The sequence below is a fragment of the Schistocerca cancellata genome, chromosome 12 (genome assembly GCF_023864275.1).
Source record: "Schistocerca cancellata isolate TAMUIC-IGC-003103 chromosome 12, iqSchCanc2.1, whole genome shotgun sequence".
Classification (NCBI taxonomy): domain Eukaryota; kingdom Metazoa; phylum Arthropoda; class Insecta; order Orthoptera; family Acrididae; genus Schistocerca; species Schistocerca cancellata.
The window spans coordinates 21,204,359-21,229,161 of record NC_064637.1 but is presented as its reverse complement, the minus strand read 5'-3'; the positions used below and the strand labels follow the sequence as shown (position 1 = coordinate 21,229,161).

At 45.5% G+C, this 24,803-nt stretch overlaps 3 protein-coding genes across 4 annotated transcripts in view; 2 read left to right on the top strand and 1 right to left on the bottom strand.

Annotated features, from left to right (window-relative positions):
* Positions 1–24,803, bottom strand: part of LOC126109584 (uncharacterized) — a 239,864-nt gene that overhangs the window by 14,365 nt on the left and 200,696 nt on the right. The gene's annotated exons all lie outside the window — the stretch shown is intronic.
* LOC126109576 (uncharacterized) overlaps positions 1–24,803 on the top strand; it is a 558,983-nt gene that overhangs the window by 479,183 nt on the left and 54,997 nt on the right. The window lies entirely within an intron of this gene.
* Positions 1–24,803, top strand: part of LOC126109579 (coiled-coil domain-containing protein 144A-like) — a 343,757-nt gene that overhangs the window by 264,047 nt on the left and 54,907 nt on the right. The window contains exons 2-3 of one of the 2 annotated variants that reach the window (XM_049914613.1): positions 19,395–19,530; positions 24,224–24,356. The exons of the other annotated variant lie outside the window; for it this stretch is intronic. Of the exons in view, the coding sequence (XP_049770570.1) occupies positions 19,395–19,530; positions 24,224–24,356 (269 nt within the window). The remainder of the gene's footprint in view (positions 1–19,394; positions 19,531–24,223; positions 24,357–24,803) is intronic. 2 annotated transcript variants of the gene reach the window in all.

The following is a 24,803-nucleotide window of genomic DNA, read 5'->3' as shown; positions in this document are numbered from 1 at the left end:
GAAACAGACCTGTTGGTTTCTTGGTGCTGAATATGTCTGATGAATTTATTTATTGCTGATGAGATGTTCACTGTATGAAATTTATTTACAATTTTATATATATCCCTAGTGGGTTAGTGCATGATAGAGTACATACCCCAACCCCAAACCAAAAATCAGCACAGTGTAATAGTGTAGCAAGAGGTCTCGGTTTGTCGCAAGGTGTTACTCTGGTTAAGAGTTGATGTAGCCAACAAAGCTGAAAGCTAAATATAGGTATTTGTGCAGGTGGCTATGTAGCATAGCCCAATGTTTGTGCCATTTTTAAAATACTGTGCCCTGTTTATCGTAAGTTTTGCCATGAAAACTTAAACTGTGTGATAAATTCAGAAAACCTGTTTTAGGTAATGAGCAGGCTTTAGAGTACTTTGATACACTGTGTACACGTCCTGTGCATTAACTACAAAAAACATAAGGGGGGGGGGGGGGAGGTGGTACTTCATAACTTTCACCCATGAGTGTGATAAAACATGGTTGTAGATCACAGAATTTTTCATGACTTACTACACATAAAGTACAATATACAATGCCATTTGTGATATAAGTGAGTGATATATAAGTTTTTTAGTAGAGTACGCAGCAGTAGATAAGATTGCTCATTCTAACTGAAAGATAATTAGGTCAGATGCTGTATGAAGTTGAAGCTGAGTCCTGTTTGAAACCATTATATCATCATAAAAAAGTATAAATGCTTTCAGTAAAAAACATGTTTCTTGTTATTGTAAGGCAGTGGAGGTAATTTCTTTCTTTTTAGTTAAACTACTAATTTGATATGTTCAGGGTTTCTGCTGCACTTACAGATTTTTGTGAATAAAACAGTCTTGGCTGCTTAACATTTCTTCCTTTATAATACTTTTTGGCTTCTGCCATCATCAGATCTGCAATTAAGACTATATGCGCATAAAGAATGACAAGTGTTCACTACTCAGTATCAAGGTACAAAAGGTAAATAATTAAAAGTTAAATAATTGTAAAAAGCTAATGCACCGAATTTGTAAAACAAGGTTTGCCGGCCGCGGAGGTCTCGCGGTTCTAGGCGTGCAGTCCGGAACCGCGCGACTGCTACGGTCACAGATTCGAATCCTGCCTCGGGCATGGATGTGTGTGATGTCCTTGGGTTAGTTAGGTTTAAGTAGTTCTAAGTTCTAGGGGACTGATGACCACAGATGTTAAGTCCCATAGTGCTCAGAGCCATTTGAACCATTTGTAAAACAAGGTTCAGTTCAGCGTCAAAAATATATGCCTAATTGGGGTGTTAGCTGGAACTTAATGTATTTATTTCATTTTATGAGCCAAGATAGTCCCCTGATTAGGCATTTGTTTTTGATGTTGACTTTTGCAAGTTGTAAGGTTTGTTGAATCAGGTTTTTATAATATTGGCAATTAAAATTGCTTCACCACGAAGATGATGTGCTACAGACGTGAAATTTAACTGACAGGAAGATGATGCTGCTGTTGTTGTTGTTGTGGTCTTCAGTCCTGAGACTAGTTTGATGCAGCTCTCCATGCTACTCTATCCTGTGCAAGCTTCTTCATCTCCCAGTACCCACTGCAACCTACATCCTTCTGAATCTGCTTGGTGTATTCATCTCTTGGTCTCCCTGTACAATTTTTACCCTCCGCACTGCCCTCCAATACTAAATTGGTGATTCCTCGATGAGTCAGAACATGTCCTACCAACAGATTCCTTCTTCTAGTCAAGTTGTGCCACAAGCTCCTCTTCTCCCCAATTCTATTCAACACCTCCTAATTAGTTATGTGATCTACCCATCTAATCTTCAGCATTCTTCTGTAGCACCACATTTTGAAAGCTTCTATTCTCTTCTTGTCTAAACTAGTTATCGTCCATGTTTCACTTCCATACATGGCTACATTCCACACAAATACTTTCAGAAACGACTTCCTGACATTAAAATCTATACTCGATGTTAACAAATTTCTCTTCTTCAGAAAAGCTTTCCTTGCCATTGCCAGTCAACATTTTATATCCTCTACTTCGACCATCATAAGTTATTTTGCTCCCCAAGTAGCAAAACTCATTTACTACTTTAAGTGTCTCATTTCCTAATCTAATTCCCTCAGCATCACCCGACTTAATTCGACTACATTCCATTATCCTTGTTTTCCTTTTGTGATGTTCATCTTATATCGTCCTTTCAAGACACTATCCATTCCGTTCAACTGCTCTTCCAAGTCCTTTGCTGTCTCTGGCAGAATTACAATGTCATCGGCGATCCTCAAAGTTTTTATTTCTTCTCAATGGATTTTAATACCTACTCCGAATTTTTCTTTCGTTTCCTTCACTGCTTGCTCAATATACAGATTGAATAACATCGGGGAGAGGCTACAAACCTGTCTCACTCCATTCCCAACCACTGCTTCCCTTTCATGCCCCTCGACTTTTATAACTGCCATCTGGTTTCTGTACAAATTGTAAATAGCCTTACGCTCCCTATATTTTACCCCTGCCACCTTCAGAGTTTGAAAGAGAGTATTCCAATCAACATTGTCAAAAGCTTTCTCTAAGTCTACAAATGCTAGAAACGTAGGTTTGCCTTTCCTTAATCTAGCTTCTAAGATAAGTCGTAGGGTCAGTATTGCCTCATGTGTTCCAATATTTCTACAGAATCCAAACAGATCTTCCCCTAGCTCGGCTTTATTTTCTCCTTTCATCAATTAAATTCAATATTTCTTCTGTTACCCAAGGATTTCTACTAGCCCTAGTCTTTTTACCTACTTGATCCTCTGCTACCTTCACTACTTCATCCCTCAGAGCTACCCATTCTTCTTCAACTGTATTTCTTTCCCCCATTCCTGTCAGTTGTTCCCTTATGCTCTCCCTGAAACTCTGTACCCCCCCTGCGGGTCCGGGGTAAGAATAGGCCCGAGGTATTCCTGCCTGTCGTAAGAGGTGACTAAAAGGAGTCCATCCCCCTCACGGGGGTAGTTAGCGCCTGCGTCCGGAGACGGACGGTTCCACGACCTATAATCGTGGTCTTTTTGGTTTTTCACTTCTCGTTTCTTCCTTCCTTTTGTTGGTTCCTTTCTTTGCTATTCTCCACCTCACTGTCTTCCTTACTCTTTCCCTTGACTTCTCCTTGCCTTCTCATTGCCTTTCTCTCCTTGCCTTCTCATTGCCTTTCTCTCCTTGCCTTCTCATTGCCTTTCTCTCCTTGCCTTCTCATTGCCTTTCTCTCCTTGCCTTCTCATTGCCTTTCTCTCCTTGCCTTCTCATTGCCTTTCTCTCCTTGCCTTCTCATTGCCTTTCTCTCCTTGCCTTCTCATTGCCTTTCTCTCCTTGCCTTCTCATTGCCTTTCTCTCCTTGCCTTCTCATTGCCTTTCTCTCCTTGCCTTCTCATTGCCTTTCTCTCCTTGCCTTCTCATTGCCTTTCTCTCCTTGCCTTCTCATTGCCTTTCTCTCCTTGCCTTCTCATTGCCTTCTTCTCCTTGCCTTCTCATTGCCTTCTTCGGTCTCCGCCTTGGCGTTTGAGACAGTCTGTCCTCTTTCTCCCTCTCTCTCTTCTTTTTCCTCCTCTTCCTTCCTCCCTGTGCGTGTCTGAAGGCCGACCCACGCGTTCGCACGCGTACTAGGTGACGGGGTAACGCGTAAGTCCCCGCCCTGGGTAGACATGTAAGGCACGCGCGTACCCCCTGGTAAAGGCCAGGCCCGGGGAGGGGTGATTGCCTGAGCTGATACCTTCTGACCATGCCGATTGGTCCCTCCGTCTGTTTCTCGGGAGGTGTGACCTGAGGTGTAAACATTCACCTAAGGCGGGAGTGCCCTCTGAGAGGGTCCCCACAAGGAAGGAGCGCGCCATCGGAGACGCTGGCAATCATGGGGGATTCCTCCGCAATGGATTCTACTCCATCTGTCTCGACTTCGACCCAAAAACGGAAACGTGACCAGCCAACAGTGACAAAAGTACTACCGCCTGCCCCACAGTTCCTCGTAGTTTCTCGCACTGAGGACGGAAAGGATTTTTCCTCTGTCAACCCTTTTGTTATTCAGAAGGGCGTTGATGCCATAGCCGGATCTGTCAAATCTTGTACCAGGTTGCGTAACGGCACCTTATTACTAGAAACTGAGAGTGCCTTTCAGGCACAAAAACTGCTTCGGGCCACCCTCCTGTACACGTTCCCTGTCCGGGTGGAGGCCCACCGAACTTTGAATTCGTCTCGTGGTGTAGTCTATACTAGCTCCCTCGACGGATTGACTGACGAGGAGCTTCAATCTTTCCCCGCTGAGCAGGGCGTGACGGCTGTCCATCGGGTCATGAAAAAGGTCAACAACGACCTTGTACCGACCCGGACACTTTTCTTGACCTTCGATAGTGTTAAGCTGCCATCGCGCATCAAGGCAGGCTACGAGGTTATTTCTGTTCGCCCCTATGTCCCGACACCTACGCGCTGCTACCAGTGTCAGCGTTTCAATCACACTCGACAGTCTTGTTCCAATGCGGCTAAATGTGTCACTTGTGGCAGGGATGCCCATGAGGGTGACTGTCCACCTCCGTCTCCTCGTTGTGTGAACTGTCAGGGTGACCATGCCGCATCCTCCCGCGACTGTCCTGTCTATAAGGACGAACGTTGCATCCAAGAAATTCGGGTCAAAGAGAAAGTGTCCACCTCGGCTGCTCGCAAGCTATTGGCTAGTAGGAAGCCCACGCTGCTCCCAGCGGGGAAATATAGTACTGTCCTCGCCTCTCCTCGGACTACCCGGGAGGTAGCAACCCAGACATGCGATCTGACCTTCAGCACCACGGTCGTCCGTTCGGCCAGTGCTAAGATCGCGCGGTCGACGTCTCCTCTTCCTCCCATCACACCAGACACCAGCCACTTCCTCAGCTTCTGCTAAGTCGAAGACCCCGAAGTCAGATGCACGGTCCTTCAAGAAGGAACCATCCCGTGCAGACTTCCTCCGTCCCTCGACCTCCCAGCCTTCGACCGGTACTTCCACCAAACGTCCTTCCAAAAAGGCGCATAGGAAGCACAGTTCTCCTTCTCCGCCACGGCGCATTTCTTCTCCTGCGCCACCCAGCAGTTGCCGCCCCAGGCCGTCATCCGTTTCGCCTGGCCGCACCGCCGGTAGCCGTATATCTGGCCGTTCACCGGCGGAGGAAGCTCCCCCTCCCGGCCATCCTCCCGAGATGGCCGATGACCCTATAGACCCCATGGACGATGACTGTCCGCCTACTGATAGCGGCGGCAGTGCTCGCTCGAAGCCAGGCCCTAAGCGGCCTTCGAGGTGACCCCTTCTCTCCTCTTCCTTTTCTTACGATGGCACTTATTCACTGGAATATTCGCAGCATTCGCTCCAACCGAGAGGACTTGAAGTTGCTGCTCCGCTTGCATCGTCCGCTCGTCGTAGCCCTCCAGGAAACGAAGCTACGCCCATGCGATCACATTGCCTTGGCACACTACACCTCTGTGCGTTTTGACCTACCCCCTGTGGTAGGTATCCCAGCTCATGGAGGGGTTATGTTGCTGGTCCGGGATGATATTTACTACGATCCCATCACGTTGCACACCGGCCTGCAGGCAGTTGCCATCCGCATTACTCTCCCCACTTTTACGTTTTCCTTTTGTACCGTTTACACTCCATCGTCCTCTGCCGTTACGTGTACAGACATGATGCAACTTATTGCTCAGCTACCTGCACCGTTTTTGTTAACTGGAGACTTCAATGCCCACCATCCCCTTTGGGGTTCTCCAGCCTCCTGCCCGAGGGGCTCCTTGTTCGCAGACCTTTTCAACCAGCTCAATCTTGTCTGCCTCAATACTGGCGCCCCTACTTTTCTTTCGGACACATCTCATACCTATTCCCATTTAGACCTCTCTATATGTACTCCCCAACTTGCACGCCGGTTTGAGTGGTATGCACTTGCTGATTCATATTCGAGCGACCACTTCCCGTGTGTTATCCATCTCCTGCAGCATACTCCCTCTCCGTGCTCCTCTAGTTGGACCATCTCCAAGGCAGACTGGGGGCTCTTTTCTTCCAGGGCGACCTCTCAGGATCAAACCTTCACAAGCTACGATCGTCAGGTCGCACACCTCACGGAAGTCATTCTCGCTGCTGCTGAATATTCCATCCCTCACCTTACTTCTTCTCCACGTCGCGTACCGGTCCCCTGGTGGACCGCAGCATGTAGAGACGCTTTACGTGCTCGTCGACGTGCTTTACGCACCTTTAAACGCCTCCCTACAGTGGCGAATTGTATTAATTATAAATGTTTACGTGCTCAGTGTCGTCGTATTATTAAAGAAAGCAAGAAAGCCAGCTGGGCTGCTTTCACAAGCACCTTCAACAGTTTTACTCCTTCTTCTGTTGTCTGGGGTAGCCTGCGCCGGCTATCTGGCACTAAGGTCCACTCCCCAGTTTCTGGCTTGAAGGTCGCGAATGAAGTCCTTGTGGCCCCTGAGGCTGTCTCCAATGCCTTCGGCCGCTTTTTCGCCGAGGTTTCGAGCTCCGCTCATTACCACCCTGCCTTCCTCCCCCGCAAACAGGCAGAGGAGGCTAGGCCACCTGACTTTTGCTCCTCGAATTGTGAAAGTTATAATGCCCCATTCACCATGCGGGAACTCGAAACCGCACTTGGCCGATCACGGTCCTCCGCTCCAGGGCCTGATTCTATTCATATTCAGATGCTGAAGAACCTTTCTCCTGCGGGTAAAGGTTTTCTTCTTCGTACATACAATCGCATCTGGATTGAGGGACATGGTCCCGCATGCTGGCGCGAGTCTATTGTTGTCCCGATTCCTAAGCCAGGGAAGGACAAGCACTTGCCTTCCAGTTATCGACCTATCTCACTTACCAGCTGTGTCTGTAAAGTGATGGAGCGAATGGTTAACTCTCGATTGGTTTGGCTGCTCGAGTCTCGACGCCTACTTACCAATGTCCAATGTGGATTTCGTAGGTGCCGCTCTGCTGTTGACCATCTGGTTACCTTGTCGACCTTCATTATGAATAACTTCTTGCGGAAGCGCCCGACCGCGGCTGTGTTCTTTGATTTGAAGAAGGCTTACGACACCTGTTGGAGGGCGGGCATTCTCCGCACCATGCATACATGAGGCCTTCGCGGTCGCCTCCCTCTTTTTATTCGTTCCTTTTTAATGGATCGACAGTTCAGGGTACGTGTGGGTTCTGTCCTGTCCGACACCTTTCGCCAGGAGAATGGGGTGCCACAGGGCTCAGTTTTGAGCGTCGCTCTGTTCGCCATCGCGATCAATCCAATAATGGATTGCCTCCCAGCTGATGTATCAGGCTCTCTTTTTGTGGACGATTTTACCATCTATTGCAGCGCGCAGCGTACACGTGTCCTGGAGCGCTGTCTTCAGCGTTCTCTTGACCGTCTTTACTCCTGGAGTGTCGCCAATGGCTTCCGTTTTTCTGCCGAGAAGACGGTCTGTATTAACTTCTGGCGCTACAAAGAGTTTCTCCCACCGTCCTTACGACTTGGTCCCGTTGCTCTCCCAATCGTGGAGACCACCAAATTTTTAGGCCTTACCTTTGACAGGAAACTTAGCTGGTCTCCACATGTGTCATATTTGGCCGCCCGTTGTACCCGTTCTTTAAATGTCCTCCGTGTTCTCAGTGGTATGTCGTGGGGAGCGGATCGAACCGTCCTACTTCGTCTATATCGGTCGATCGTCCGCTCCAAGCTGGATTATGGGAGCTTCGTATACTCCTCTGCACGGCCATCCATCTTACGCCGCCTCAACTCCATACAACATCGGGGTTTACGACTTGCGATCGGAGCATTTTATACCAGTCCCGTAGAGAGTCTTCATGCTGACGCTGGCGAATTGCCACACACTTACCGGCGCGATATACTGCTTTGTCGGTATGCCTGTCGGCTACTGTCAATGCCCGACCATCCGTCTTATCGTTCCTTTTTTGACGACTCTCTTGACCTTCAATACGGGTTGTATGTCTCTGCCCTGCTACCCCCTGGAGTTCGCTTTCGTCGCCTCCTTCAACACCTTAATTTTTCACTCCCTGCAACCTTTCGAGTGGGAGAGAGCCGCACGCCACCTTGGCTCCAGGCTCAGGTCCGCGTTCACCTTGACCTGAGCTCGCTCCCAAAAGAGGTCACCCCCGGTTCGGTCTACCACTCCCGTTTTTTGGAACTTCGTTCGAAGTTCATCAACATGACTTTCATTTATACAGATGGCTCTAAGACCAATGACGGGGTCGGGTGTTCCTTTATTGTCAGGGCACAAAGTTTCAAATACCGGCTCCCTGACCATTGTTCGGTCTTCACAGCTGAGCTCTTTGCCCTCTACCAGGCTGTTCTTTACATCTGCCGCCACCGACATTCTGCTTATGTCATCTGCTCAGATTCTCTGAGCGCCATCCAGAGCCTCAGTGATCCGTACCCGGTTCACCCTTTCGTACACCGGATCCAACGCTCTCTTCAGTGGCTGGTGGACGTCGGTCCGCCGGTTAGCTTTATGTGGGTTCCTGGCCATGTCGGTATCCCTGGGAACGAAGCTGCAGAGTGCCGCGGCCAAGGCTGCGGTCCTCCAGCCTCGGACAGCTTCTTGTTGTGTCCCTTCGTCCGATTTTAGCAGGGTCATTTGTCGGCGCGTTGTGTCGCTGTGGCATGCCGATTGGGCTGCACTTACCGACAACAAGCTTCGGGCCTTAAAACCTCTTCCCGTGGCTTGGACGTCCTCCTCACGCCCTTCTCGGCGGGAGGAGGTCGTTTTAGCAAGGTTACGAATTGGACACTGCCGGTTCAGCCATCGCCATCTGCTGACGGCTGCGCCTGCGCCGTTCTGCCCATGTGGGCACTTGCTGACGGTTAGACACATTTTAATGTCCTGTCCAGATCTTAACCAACTGCGCCTCGATCTTAAACTGCCTAATACTTTCGATGCAATTTTAGCGGATGACCCACGAGCAGCTGCTCATGTTCTTTGTTTTATCAGTTTGACGAACCTCGCTAAGGACATTTGATGATGTTGTTTTTTAATCCTATGCCTGTCAGTCTCTTTTATCGTGTTTTCCCCTTTTAGTTGTTGTTGTCAACTTGTGCCTCGCGGTGCATTCTTAGAGTAGTCAGGGCGCTAATGACCATTGAAGTTGTGCGCCCTAAAACCACAAAAAAAAAAAAAAAAAAAAAAATGAAACTCTGTACAACCTCTGGTTCTTTCAGTTTATCCAGGTCCCATCTCCTTAAATTCCAACCTTTTTGCAGTTTCTTCAGTTTCAATCTGCAGTTCATAACCAAGAGATTGTGGTCAGAGTCCACATCTGCCCCTGGATGTGTCTTACAATTTAAAACCTGGTTCCTAAATCTGTCTTACCATTATATAATCTATCTGAAACCTGTCAGTATCTCCAGGCTTTTTCCATGTATACAATCTTCGTTTGATTCTTGAACCAAGTGTTAGCTATGATTAAGTTGTGCTCTGTGCAAAATTGTACCAGGCGGCTTCCTCTTTCATTTCTTACTCCCAGTCCATATTCACCTACTAAGTTTCCTTCTCTCCCTTTTCCTACTGATGAATTCCAGTCTCCCATGACTATTAAATTTTCGTCTCCCTTCACTATCTGAATAATTTCTTTTATTTCGTCATACATTTCTTCCATTTCTTAGTCATCTGCAGAGCTAGTCGGCATATAAACTTGTATTACTGTACTAGGCGTGGGCTTCGTGTCTATCTCGGCAAAAATAATGCGTTCACTATGCTGTTTGTAGTAGCTTACCCGCATTCCTATTTTTTTTATTCATTATTAAACCTACTCCTGCATTACCCCTATTTGATTTTGTATTTATAACCCTGTATTTGCCTGACCAAAAGTCTTGTTCCTTCTGCCACCGAACTTCACTAATTCCCACTATATCTAACTTTAACCTATCCATTTCCCTTTTTAAATTTTCTAACCTACCTGCCCAATTAAGGGATCTGACATTCCACACTCCGATCCGTAGAACGCCAGTTTTCTTTCTCCTGATAATGACATCCTCTTGAGTAGTCCCCACCCGGAGATCCGAATAGGGGACTATTTTACCTGCAGAATATTTTACCCAAGAGGACGTCGTCATCATTTAACCATACAGTAAAGCTGCATGCCCTCGGGAAAAATTACGGCTGTAGTTTCCCCTTGCTTTCAACTGTTCGCAGTACCAGCACAGCAAGGCTGTTTTGGTTAGTGTTACAAGGCCAGATCAGTCAATCATCCAGACTGTTGCCCCTGCAACTACTGAAAAGGCTGCTGACTCTCTTCCAGAACCACACGTTTGTCTGGCCTCTCAACAGATGCCCCTCCGTTGTGGTTGTAGCTGCGGTACGGCCATATGTATCGCTGAGGCACGCAAGCCTCCCCACCAACGGCAAGGTCCATGGTTCGTTGGGGGGAGGAAGAAGATGCTGTGATACGCAAATGATTAGCTTCTCAGAGCATTCACACAAGGTTGTCACCAGTGGTGACACCTACAACGTGCTGACATGAGGAAAGTTTCCAACCGATTTCTCATACACAACAGTTGACCGGCGTTGCCTGGTGAAACGTTGTTGTGATGCCGCGTGTAAAGAGGGGAAATGCGTACCATCACATTTCCGACTTTGATAAAGGTCGTATTGTAGGCTATCGCGATTGCAGTTTATCGTAGCGCGACATTGCTGCTCGCATTTGTCGACATCCAATGACTGTTGACAGAATATGGAATCGGTGAGTTCAGGAGGGTAATAAGGAACGCCGTGCTGGATCCCATCGGCCTCGTATCACTAGCAGCCGAGATGACACGCATTTTATCCGCATGGCTGTAACGGATCGTACAGCCACATCTCGATCCCTCAGTTAACAGATGAAGACGTTTGCAAGACAACAACCATCTGCACGAGCAGTTCGACGTCGTGTGCAGCAGCACGGACTATCAGCTTGGAGACCGTGGCTGCGGTTACCCTTGACGCTGCATCACAGACAGGAGCGCCTGCGTTGGTGTACTTGACGACGAACCTTTGTGCACGAATGGCAAAACGTCATTTTTTCGGATGAATCCAGATTCTGTTTACAGCATCATGATGGTCGCATCCGTGTGTGACGACATCGTGGTGAACGCACATTTGTCATTGCCATACTGGCATATCATCCGGCGTGATTGTATGGGGTGCCATTGGTTACACGTCTCGGTCACCTCTTGTGCGCATTGACGGCACTTTGAACAGTGGAAGTTACATTTCAGATGTGTTAAGACCTGTGGCTCTACCCTTCATTCGATCCCTGTGAAACCTTACATTTCAGCAGGGTAATGCACGACCACATGTTGCAGGTCCTGTACGGAACTTTCTGGATACAGAAAATGTTCAACTGCTGCCCTGGCCAGCACATTCTCCAGATCTCTCGCCAACTGAAAATGTGTGGTCAATGGTGGCCAAGCAACTGGCTCTTCACAATACGCCAGTCACTGCTCGTGATGAACTATGGTATCATGTTGAAGCTACATGGGCAGCTGTACCAGTACACCCCTTTCAAGCTCTGTTTGACTCAGTGCCCAGGTGTATCAAGGCTGTTATTGTGGCCTGAGGTGGTTGTTCTGGGTACTGATTTCTCAGAATCTATGCACCCAAACTGCTTGAAAATGTAATCGCATGTCATTTATAGTATAATATATTTGTCTAATGAATACCTGTTTATCATCTGCATTTCTTCTTGGTGTAACAATTTTAATGGCCAGTAGTGTAAAAATTTGTAACATCTAATATATCATCCTTGTAGCATGATATTTTATGACATGCTGTCTGTTGGCTTTTGTTTTGGGTTCTTCAGCTGATGTACGATTCATAATTTTTCTGATGTTTTGCCAGTAAAAGTGGCTGGCATTGTCAAAGCTTCATCCTCCATTGCTGGTGGCGGAGTGTAGTGGAGTCGAGCTCGCAGCTGTAGATTTTATGTACCTTGTGTGCAGATGTCCAAGGACCTTGTTCCGTAGTAAATTCCGGTGTGGTTCTTAGCTTGCTATGTGCAGCAGTCGTTCTGCAGCATGGGAATTCAGGATCCGTTCACCTTGAGGTGTTTTTCATTCTTGTTAGTTAGTGCCGTGTTTGTGTATTTCTGTAGCTGCTCTGATCAAGCAGGTGTGATAGCTCTTGTCTACAGCAGTAACTTCCATTTCGATGAATTTTACTGTGCTCAGTCACACACAATGCGTACTATGTACATGTGGAAAAGTTTGTATTGGAATGACAGGATGATCAATGAACACCAGGACCACGTAAAATAAGCGGCATTGCAGGTTGGGGCAGGTGCAGAAATTTGTCTGGCAGAGCATGAGACCAGCCACATAGTAAAATTTGCTGACACAGAAGTTACTTGTGTAGAGATTAGCTATCACACCACCTTGTTCGGAGACGCCATAGAAATACGCAACATGACACCAGCTTCAACAAGAAAGAAGAAAGCTTCAAGGTGAACAGACCCTGGATTCCCTTGCAGCAGTGAATGACTGTTGCAGATAGTAACGAGAGAACTGCACCGGAAATAACTACACCAAACCGAGCAGTCTGTGTGCAGTAGTCTGTTTGTGTGCCAGCAGTAGTCTGTTTGTCGCCAGCAGTCTGTCACGAAACCTTCAGTTACTTTCTACCATTTTTTGTAATGGACATGCAATTCTGTTCTTTTAATTTGAGTTAGTTTTTATGATGGAATTAGCTGAAATAGCATTGTAAATAAATATATTAAGTGATGCTGATGTTTTTATTTGTGGAATATTCACAATGATCATGGACTTGTACAGGAAATTTATTTCCTGTATTGTCACTTCCAGATTGTTGCATGAGAATCTCTATGTTGAAGCTTTAACATGACAATACATGTAATCATTTGTCATTGCAATAGCAAGATGGCATGTCTGCTTAATGATGGGACATATGTGGTGCACTTGTTGTCTAGGGGTAGTACCTGTGAGTACTAATCAAACTGTCCATGGTCCCAGGTTCGAAACATGCCACCACTTAAATTTGATTAATAATCGTGATTGTCAGCCAAAGACTTCCGGCATAACAAGCCACCCTCATTCTTTCAATGGTCGGCCTTCTCAAAAGGATGAGGAGTGGACAGAGGTTCAGAGCAACTGGGGTGGGTAACTGCCCTTAAAGGCAGAAAAATCAGCAATGATAAACAGCATGAGGATGCAGAAGGCAAAGGAAACCACTGCATTAGAGGCACATAACTTGTATCCTCAGGACATGTGGCCTGTAAGTGAGTGTGTCATGATGACCTCTCCATTGCCAAAAGATTCTGGACTAGTCCCCTGTTCAGATCTCTGGGAGGGGATTGCCGTAGGGGAAGGTGACCTTGAGAAAAAGCTTCAATAATCAATGAAAGGATAACATTCTAAGAGTTTGGCCATTGAATTTCAGAAGTTCAAATGTGGCATGGAAGCTAGAAAATACTGAAAAGGGAAATGCAGAGGCTCAATCTAAATATAGTAGTAGTGGTGAGTGAAGGGAAATAAAAAAGACAAAGATTTTTGGTCAGATGAGTATATGGTAATACCAACAACAGCAGAAAATGGTATAACATAAGAATAATTTATTATGAATAGTGTGTGCCCCCTTGCAGGTCCGGGGGCTAGAATAGGTCAAAGGTATTACTGCCTGTCATAAGAGGCAACTAAAAGGAGTCTCATGCTTTTTGACCTTTGTGATGGTCCTCTGTAGGGTTTGACCTCCATTTTTCAAAATTTTCCTGACGAGCAAGCCAGTTGGGTAAGGGCACCTTACATGGTGCTTCGTGTCCATCGTGCATCGAGATATATAGCCAACTTCCTTGTTCTGGCATTGCAGTCCCACTCATCCTCCATCTCTTGGGTGAGGACACCTTTGTGATTTTTTTCCTCCACCCACTATGCAGTGTAGTTTTCTGCACCGATGATGACCATCGAATTCTTTGCACCTCATATCCAGCACTGAAGCATGTCCGTTGTGGTGGGGCTGCCATGTACCCTGTCGGTTGATGCCTCCACCGTTAACTCCCCACGTGTGCCAAGGAGTAGATGCCACTCACCCTGGGGCATCAGGACTCCCGGCAATGGCCATCATGCCAGGTGGCCTTTGCTGCGGCCGGGAGGTGCCCGTGCTCCCGCACCACCTACTTCGGGTGCAACAACCCTCCGCCCTCCCTCCCCAACCATCAGGGATTTCAGTCTCCACTTCTGAGCCAGAGAAGCGTAAGGCCTCTTCGGCTCCTCTCACCAGGAAGGGGTCCCTTTGGTCACTTTCTTCCAGGTTTCTGCTAGTGGGAAAGGTGACACCTGCCAGTGGCTGAAGAGCCCAAAAGCAGCTGGTTGTAGGGCTTCACACTCATCCTCAGTCCCAGAGACTAAATCAGTGAAGTCCTCCCAGCCAGGGAAACCCAAGGAACAGTACGAGAAATCAGAAAAGAAGACCCCCAAGAACAAGGAACTTGTGGTGGCGCCCACACCACTGCTTCCTAAAAGCTCTGCTGGACCCTCACACACAATGGATATAGACTGCTCAGGCAAAAAGTCGGTGGCAGCAGGTGACCCTGAGGCATAAACTGCCTCATTGAACGTTCCAAACCTTCCCAGTCGCACGCTGATGTCATTCTCCAGTGGAATTGCGGCAGTTTTTTGCACCACTTGGCTGAGCTATGGCAACTGTTAAGCTTTACACCTGCTTTCTGCATTGCCCTGCAGGAAACCTGGTTCCCGGCAATGCAGACACCTGCCCCCTGCAACTATAAGGGATATTATATGAACCGTAGCTATTATAATAGTGTCGGGTGGAGTTCACATTTATGTCGTAAACTCGGTCTGTAGTGAAAATGTGTGCCTTCAAACCCCTCTTGAAGCTGTGGCTGTCAGAATATGGATGACACTGGAAATAACTGTCTGCAACGTATATCTCCCTCCAGATGGTGCAGTACCCCTGAATGTATTAGATGCACTGATTTATCAACTCCCTAAACCTTTCCTACTTTTGGGAGATTTTAACGCCCATAACCCCTTGTGGGGTGGCACCGTGGTTACTGGCCGAGGCAGAGCTGTTGAAACTTTACTGACGCAATTCGATCTCTGCCTCCTAAATACTGGGCCTGCCACACATTTGAGTGTGGTTACTTAGTTACTTGACCATTGATTTATCAATTCGCAGCCCAGGACTTTTCCCATCTATCCACTGGAGATCACGTGACGACCTGTGTGGTAGTGACCACTTCCCCATCTTCCTGTCACTGCCCCTGCGTCAGGCCCACAGATGCCTGCCCAGATGGGCTTTAAACAAGGTGGATTGGGAAACTTTAACTTAAACTCTCCCTGACATGGTAACATCGATGTGACGGTTGAACAGGTGATCCCTCGCTCTTTAGGGTGCCCCCCCCCCCCTACCCACCCCCCCCCCCTCCCCGGCGAAAAACAGTCCCTTGGTGGTTGCCGGAAATTACTGAGGCAATTAGGCAATTAGTTGGCAAGCTCTACAGTGACATGAGCGGCACTCTTTACAGTATCTGATAGCCTTTAAGCGAGTCCGTACCCGTGTATGCCAGCTTGTAAAACGACGGAAACAGGAGTGTTGGTAGAGGTAGGTGTCGACCATTGGGTGCCATATGTCACCTTCCCATGTCTGGACAAAGATCAGATGTCTTTTTGGGTACCAGACCCCAACAGGTGTCCCTGGTGTTACCATCAATGGCGTGCTCTGTACCGACGCAAACGCGAATGCCGAGCACTGTGTTTGAACCTCTGCGTTGGAGAACTACACCCCCCTCCCCCCCAGCCTTTTGCACCCTGAAACGGCGAGTGGAAAGGGAAGTCCTCTCATTCACTACACGCCACAGTGAACCCTTTAACGCTCCATTTATGGAGTGGGAGCTCCTCAGCGCACTTGCACATTGACCCGGCACAGCTCGTGGGCCGGATTGGATCCGCATTCAGATGATCTCTCTTCTGACTACAAGTGCCATTTCCTCATCATCTTCAACTAGATCTTGTGTGATGGCATCTTTTCATCGCAAGGCGGGAGAACACTGTCGTTCCACTGCTCAAACCCAGTAAAAACCCACTTGATGCGGATAGTAATTGGACCATCAGCCCTACCAATGTTCTTTATAAGCTGCTGGAACATATTGTGTGTTTGTTGTTGGGTTGGGAGATGGAGTCACATGGCCTAATAGCTCCATGTCAGGGCGGTTTCTGCCAGGGTCACTCTACCACTGCTAATCTTGTGTCCCTCAAGTCTGCCATCCAAACAGCTTTTTTCAGATGCCAACATCTGGTTGCTGTCTTTTTTTACTTCCGTAAAGCATTTGACACGACCTGGTGACATCATATCCTTGCCACATTGTATAAGTGGGGTCTCCACTTATCCAAAACTTCCTCTAGCTCCGTACTCTCTGTGTCCAGGTTGGTGCCTCCCATAATCCGCCCCCCCCCCCCCCACCCCCCTCCCTCATATTCAGGAGAATGGCATTCCTCAGGGCTCCGTATTGAGTGTGTCTCAATTTTGTAGTGCCAATCAACGGCTTAGCAGCAGCTGTAGGGCTGTCGGTCTCCCCTTCTCTGTATGCAGATGGCTTCTGCGTTTTGTACTGCTCCTCCAGTACTGGTGTTGCTGAGCAGCACCTGCAGGGTGCCATTCACAAGGCACAGTCATGGGCGCTAGCCCACAGCTTCCAGTTTCCTGCCGCAAAGTCGTGTGTCGTGCACTTCTGTCAGCGTCGTACCATTCGTCCGGAACCTGAACTTCATCTTATTGATGATCCACTCACTGTAGTGAAGATATAGTGATTCTTAGGACATCCAGAAGCTCAATTGACTTAGTCAGCGTAAGCAGAAGTGCTGGCAGCATCTCAGTGCCTTCCGCTGCCTGAGCAACACCAACTCGGGTGCAGATCGCTCTACGTTGCTGCAGCTCTACAGAGCCCTTGTTCAATCCTGCCTTCACTATGGGAGTCCGGTTTACGGCTCGGTGGTGCCCTCAGCATTGCGTTTAGTCAACCCAGTGCACCACTGTGGCATTTGCCTAGCGACAGGAGCTTTTAGAAAGAGTCGGGTGACCAGTGTCCTGGTGGAGGCCAGAGTCCCTCGATTGTGGATCTGATGTGCACAACTTCTTGACAGTTTTGTTGCACACATTCGTAGCTCCTCTGAGCATCTGAATTACTGTCTTCTTTTCCCGCATGCAGCAGTTTACCTCCCGCATCGGTGGCCAACATTAGGGCTCACGATTTCGGTTCGCGTGTGATCCCTTCTCTCTGAACTGGAGTCCTTCTCTTTACCATCTCTGCTTGAGGTCCATTCACGTACACCTCCACGGTGTATACCTCGGCCGAAGCGTTGTTTGGACCTTTTGCACGGCCCTAAGGACCATTTTAACCCCGACGCTCTCTGCTGTCGCTTCCTCTCAATTCTTGACGTGTACTGGGACTCCGAAGTTGTTTACTCGATGGCTGATGGTAATGTTAGCTTCGCCTATGTTCAGAGACCATATTGAACAGCATTCCTTGCCTGCCAGCTGCAATGTATTTACTGCAGAGCTGGTGGCCATATCTCATCCACTTCAGTACATTCGTTCCTGTTCTGGTAAGCAGTTTCCTCTCTGTTCTGACTCCCTGAGCAGCTTCCGAGCTACCGGCCAGTGCTATCCTCGCCATCCTTTAGTAGCAAACATGCAGGAGGCCACGTCTGCCTGGGAACGGTCCACTTGTTCAGTGGTGTTTGTGTGGACCCCAGGACACGTTGAAATCCCAGGTAACGAACTTGTTGACAGGCTATGCGGAAACCTCCCCTGGAAATGGGTATCTCTGATGAAACTGCCGTGTGTTCTGTCTTATGTCACAAGGTTTTTCAGCTTTGGGAGACGGAGTGACGTAACAGTATGCACAACAAACTGTGTCATTAAGGAGACTGCGAATATGTGGAAGTCTTCCCTGCGGGCGTCTTGCATAGAATCAGTTGTTCTTTGTCGACTCCGTATCGACCGTACGTGGCTCACACCTAGTTACCTCCTCCGTCACGAGGACCCACCTCAATATCGCTGTGGCTTCCAAATTACAGTCGTTCACCTCTTGCTGGACTGCCCACTTTTAGCCGGTCTGTGGCGGACTTTTAAATTTCCCAGCACCCTACCTTCAGTGTTAGGCGACAATGCTCCAACAGTAGCTTTAGTTCTATGTTCTATTTGTGAGGGTGTGTTTTATCATTTGATATGAGTTTTAGGGTATGTCCTTTGTCCCTCTGTGTCCTCCACTGTACGGCTTTTAGGGTGGTGGTTTTAATGTAATGCAGAGTGGCTCTCTTCTCCTTTCTATTCTCATGATCAGCCAGCCATGGTAATCTGCATTCTAGTTTCTAATTTATTTTTTCTACTTCAGTAATTGTCGTAAACCTCTTTGTCTCACTTTGACTCGGACACACAAACAAGTGATCGTTACTTAGTTTCTGGAATATGACAGTTTTGTCTCCTGTTAGGATTTTGTATCGACATCTTGCTTCCCGTTGATAGAATTTTTTAAGCATTTCCTTACAGTAATTGACACTTCAGTTTTGTGGCATTTGTTGGGACTTTTTCATAGCTAGATGTTAATGCAAAATCAAATACGTTGCAGTCTCATCGTGCCTTGGGATGTATCACAATAAGTCATGTGCCAGTCCTTCCGGATCTCATCTTAACATAATTTACTTCTCACAGAATCATGTTTGTGATGAATTGTAAACAGCCATCTGTGAAGGTGATTATCAAAAGTTGAACAATAGGATTTGAGGCACGGTTGTTGATTTTGGCCATTACAAAAATTGTTAAGTCATATAACAAATCTCTCACACACAATTTCCATTTTTCGCAAGTTTCCTTAAATGCAAGCTGAAAAACCTTAGCCAGTTTCTGGTGAGCTGCTAGAATGAGTATGGTACAACTGGTGTCGTGCTGAAGTGGGGTTGATTGGTTGTGATGACACAGTTCTGTAGCAGTAGCCTGAAGTCTAGTTTAGGGTGAAAGGTGATAACTTGGTCGAGTTGATGAAAGCAATGAATGCGAATGCTAAGTAAAGGTTGTTGTAAGACTGGCATCTAGTATAGTCTAGGTTCATATTTGTTTGTATTTAAACAGTTCACTACAGCCGAACACTGGTTGTGCTGTTGTCATTCTAGTTGTTCGTCTGTTTCTGAGCTGTTTTTTCTAACAGTAACAAATGAAAAACTTTAAAACAGTGGTAACTGTGCATTTCACTAGGTGACACTACTGTGCTGTGTAATTTGCTAAATATTTGTAAATACCCTGATATTTTCTGATGTCTTGTAACTTTTGTATTTATATTATTTCTTTGACTATTAACTTTTATTTTTAACACGGCAAACCAATCGTAATAGCATGTTGTACTATCCAGTGTGTGTAATCCACAAATACGACCAATCATAGAAGAGATGATGATGCGCATCCGTCCAGAAGAGGAGGTGAAGATGATACGGAGACGTGTGGCTATGAGTGAAATGAAAAAGAAGTCTGAATCTGATGAAAAAAATGTAAGTTTGCACTATTTTAAAAAAGTCTCTGTGGTGATTATTTGCTGTTATATATTGTTAGAGGTCTAGTCGTAACAGATCTTCCTATCCATTCTTTTTGCATTAGCGTTACCATTACTGATACACCTGTGATTTTCCTCTGTACTTTATCATTCATAGACTGCTTGAGCAGATAGCAGCAGACCAGAGCAGCAGACCAGATCTATGTCATTCTGTTTTATGTATGTGCTTATTTAACCCAGAAATTGTCATGATGGTGTAAGATGTCTCACCATAACACTATGAATACAAGTAGCTCCAGTACACATGCACACAGAATGTTTTATGAGGCTAGGACAGTTGGTTAGCTGTGGTCTTGCTGAACGCACATATCTGGTATTTGCCTGAAGTGATTTAGGAAAATGACAAAAAGCCAACATCTGGGTGACAGGACAGAGCAAAATATTCCCGAAGATGAAGTCGGTGTCTGTACAACTGCAATGCTTCATTCAGTTGGTTCCAGTTGTTCATTGTTCTTATGTTAATTACATAACCTGCATGTACTCCCTCGATGGTAATATAGGTGAGCCATAATGGTGTGGTTAAAATTTGGGAAATCCAAGAATCTTGGGTTGTTGCCAGATTGTAATCAGTCACTTTCTGCTGCAAGCCTCGGTTCCACTTCAGTGTTCGGTGTGGCAGTGAAATGTTACATGTCTCAGTGATTGGGTATTTTTCATAAGTCTGTATGCCATGTTCTGAGTGAGCAGACTATTATTTCAATAGCTCTGTCTGCAACAAATTTCAGCTGGTAATAGCGAATATACTGTTAATGATTTATTAGAGGAGGAGATGCACTTGGATCGTAAGAAGAGATTCCAAAATCGGATATTGGGTTTTAAGGCATACCCAGATGCAGATACTCGGATCACGATTGAGTAATGAAGAGTAGAGAGAAGTGTAAGATAATCTTCTGGAAGAATCAAAGTGGAAGGAGTTGGATACTGAAGCACTGAGGATGGGCGAGATGTGTTAGAGGTTATCTAAGGCTGTAGATGCTGTGACAAAAAATTCACAGTAGGCAGTTCAGTTGAAGAGGAATGAACTTTCGAAAAAAGGGCAGTCACTTAAGTTGAACAGACAGACATAAAGGCAACGAAAGTGACTGTAAAGAAATGTTGGGTTACAGAAGAAATACAGGGTGAGCGCAAAGTCTTGCCCTGATCATAAAAAATTATAACAGAATAACCATTTGTCATAATAAGTTACATTTGATGCTGTTACATAGGCTAGTGTTACTAGTTGTTGCGACCAGTAGATGGTGCTAGTGCTCCACAACACCAATGCGGTCTGTTAGGTCACGTTAATTGCTGGAGAAATGGCATCAGAGCAGGTGAAAGAGCAATGTGTGCTTTCTTTTCACAAAACGAAATCACCAGTCGGTGTTCGGCGTAAATTTCGGGCTTCCTATGGACGCAGCCCTCCTGACTTTAAATCGGTAAAGCGAGGTATGCAAAGTTTAACGAAACGGGCAGTGTTGAAGATCGTCCTCGAAGTGGCAGGCCTTGTGTAAGTGATGCAACTGTTGATAGTGTTAGACAATCATTTTGACAGAGTCCGTCTAAATCGACTCGTCGAGCTTCTTGTGAACTTCAAATATCGCAAGCAAGTGTGGTGAAGATTCTTCGTGAAAGGCTTAGGTTGTGTGCTTACAAAGTGCAAATCTTGCAGGCCTTGCAACCGAATGATTTGCTGACACATGCTGAATTTGCAGCTGAGATTCTAAACAGGATTGATGGTGCTAATGATTACTTAAATCGCATATTCTTTACTGATGTATCCACCTTTCGTGTCAGTGGAATGGTAACGAGGCATAATGTCCATACAAGGGGTTCAGAGTCTCTACATGCTACTGTACAGTTACTGTGAAACAGTGAAAAAATGAATGTTTGGTGTGGCCTCATGCATAACAAGGTTTTTGGTCTGTTTTTCATCACGGAAAAATCCATTACCGCTAACATTTACTTCCATGTTTGGCAACAGTTCATTGCCACACAGTTAGAAGAATATAGACCGTGGATACTTTTCCAGCAAGATGGAGCACCCCCCATTGGGCTTTGATAGTGCGTGATTTCCTGGATGAAACATTTCCGGATCGGTGGCTTGCAAAGAACGGTCCAACACCCTGGCCACCCTGCTCTCCAGATATTACGCCCCTTCACCTTTTTTTCTGGGGCTATATCGAGGACAGTCTTCGTCACACCAGTTGCTGACATTGATGAACTGAAGGCTAGGATACAAGTTGCTGTGGATACCGTGACAGAATACATGTTACGAAACACCTGGTGGGAACGTGAATACCACCTCAACATTCTCCAAGCTACCGAGGGAGCACACATTGAGGTTTACTAACATAAGTGGTCTAAAAAAAACTAGTAACTAGTAACGGCATCAAATGTAAATTATTATGTACTTTCAACATAGCAGCACAGTCAGCAATTGTGATAATCTAATATATAAGAAACTATCAGCCTCGATTGTGGTAATGAAACAAACCTTTACCTAGGTTTCAGCCCAAATATTTGAGCCTTCTTCAGAAGATATACCTGAATCTATAATTTGTCTAAGAGGGCATGGTCTAGAAATAAGACATGCCCTCTTAGACAAATTATAGATTCAGGTATATATTCTGAAGACGGGTCAATTATTTGGGCTGAAACCTAGGTAAAGATTGGTTTCATTACCGCAATCAAGGCTGATAGTTTCTTATATATTAGTAAATTATTATGTCAAATGGTTATTCTGTAATAAATTGTTTTAATCATAGCTGCACTAGTTGGAACACTCTCCCATAACCTCCAGGCCTCGATCTTCCCTAATTGCTGTCCTCCATCTGCCTCTGCCCACTTCTCTTCTCCCCCTCTGTAGCACTGCACACCAGTGTGCATGGGTCAGTGAAGTGGTGAAATGCACCTATTCTAAACTCGCCAAATTACTTGTGCTCGAGCTACAGAAAGTGGTAGTAGTTGGGGTAATTCACTGACAACTTCAGGGAATTGCTTCCGATGTATGAACACATAGGCTAAGAAGTGCACTGTCCAGTGAAGGAGGTTATGTAGAGTAACATAGTGCTTTTTAATTTCATTTATCTTCAGTAAAATTTGTAAGCAAATGTGGTGCCATATTATGTCTGAATTACCTTCATTCAAATATTTCTTGGAATAGTCTTTCGCCAGCCGGAGTGGCCGTGCGGTTCTAGGCGCTACAGTCTGGAGTCGAGCGACCGCTACAGTCGCAGGTTCGAATCCTGTCTCAGGCATGGATGTGTAGGATGTCCTTAGGTTAGTTAGGTTCAATTAGTTCTAAGTTCTAGGTGACTGATGGCCTCAGAAGGTAAGTCACATAGTGCTTAGAGCCTTTTGAATCAATAGTCTTTCATTGTGACATTCTCAACCATTTTGTTTCAAATACCACTTCCAAATCAGTTTAAAGCTGATGTGACATTCTTTTGGTTTTGGCTGACACTATTTTTGAATACTGAGGCGAGTATTTTTTGTACTGTAGAACAATAAAAATTCATTAGTAAATTTGTTGTGTGCTACTTTACCTTTCCTTCATACTGTGTTCTAATAACTTTTCTCAGTATGAATAAAATATATAGTAAATTATTACATATTCCTGTTGTTACAGAGTATTAATATTGAACATGCTATTCATATTGAACATTATACTGGGTGTACATAAAGTCCAGGAACACTTTAAATTATTTATTGCACACGAACTAAATATTGTACAGATGTCATGCATATTGCATTTTCAAGAGAAACTCTGAAAGGTGCGTTTTTTTGCAAGCATTCAGTATGCAAACCGTGAGTGACTCGGCAGATGTCAATATGGTAATAGAATTCTTGCCATGCCCGTACCAGTGTGGCAGTCACTTCTTGTATTCTCCCGGAGCTCTTCTACGTTGAGTGGTAGAAGCAGTACGTACACCAGATCATTAATTTGTCCCCATAGAAAAAAAAGGCTCTCACAGTGCGATTTGGCGATTGGGGTAGCCATTTCATGAAGCAGCTGTCCCCTTCTGTAACACGGCCGTGTTTTGGCTAGCACTGACTATTGGCAAATTGCCAAACTACGCTATGGCTGTATATATATGTGTGTGTGGGGGGGGGGGGGGAAGAGAGAGACTTTGAGTTTCTCTTCAAAATGACATATGTATGATATCTGTACAGTGTTTGGTTCTTGTGCAGTAAATAATTGAAAGTGTTCCCGGTCTTGATGCACACCCTGTATTCATATTTCTTAGCAAACTTGTTTACAATGCTAGCTCAATGTGTAATAACCACCATTAAATCAAGTGGCAACTAAAAGTGTTTAATTAGCAGCCATGGAAGTTAGATAAATAAAACTTGCTCTCACATACAACAAAAAATTACTTCTGGAAAATTTGGAATTTCAACCTGGAAATCTCAGAAATTGTATGATGAGTCATCACCTTGAGCTTTTTTGCATGTTGATTGTTTTCCATATTTCTCAGCACTGACAGACAGTTTACTAAATTTATTGAAAATATTTATATAGTATGTCTGTCTTCCATAAACAGCTATCTGATGACTGACACTGGTCTATCAGTCCAGTTGTCATTACATTCAAGCCAAACCCACAAAAATAACAACTAATTATTAATAATGCTGCATTTTATTTCTTGCAGTCAAAGGAAGAAGAAAGGTTAGCGTTGCTAAGAGAATACAAAGCATTAAAAATGGAAGTCCAGGAAAAGAAAGCAAAGGAATTAGCACAAAAGGAGAGGATAGAATCTCTTAAAAGAGAGATCAAAGAAAAACGTACGTCTTTTCCAATGTTGGTTAGTTAATGCCTTGTAATATGCAATAGTTGATTTTAATTATTATTAATATTACTATTACTAGTAGTGTTTCAATATTTATACCACCATACTGCTGAAATTCAGTCCCAGTAGTGATCATTCAAATGGTGTCATAAACTGTTTTTGAGAGTGTGCTACAGAAAGTGCTAAAGTTGGAGAAAAATGTATGAGAATTCAGGCAAAGGAATTGCTAAAAGTATATAGACATGGGCACCATTAAAAGGATAGACTGCTTAAATACTACTTTGATGGTTGCTAGAAAGTTTTTCCTTTACTGCAGTGTAATTGATGTGCTGCTACTCTGTCAGAAGATTATAGGCATCTCTGCAATCATCCAATATCTTTCTTAGAAGCAGAGCCACATGACATCATCTGAAAATCTTTTTGGAAGGTTTCACATCGACAT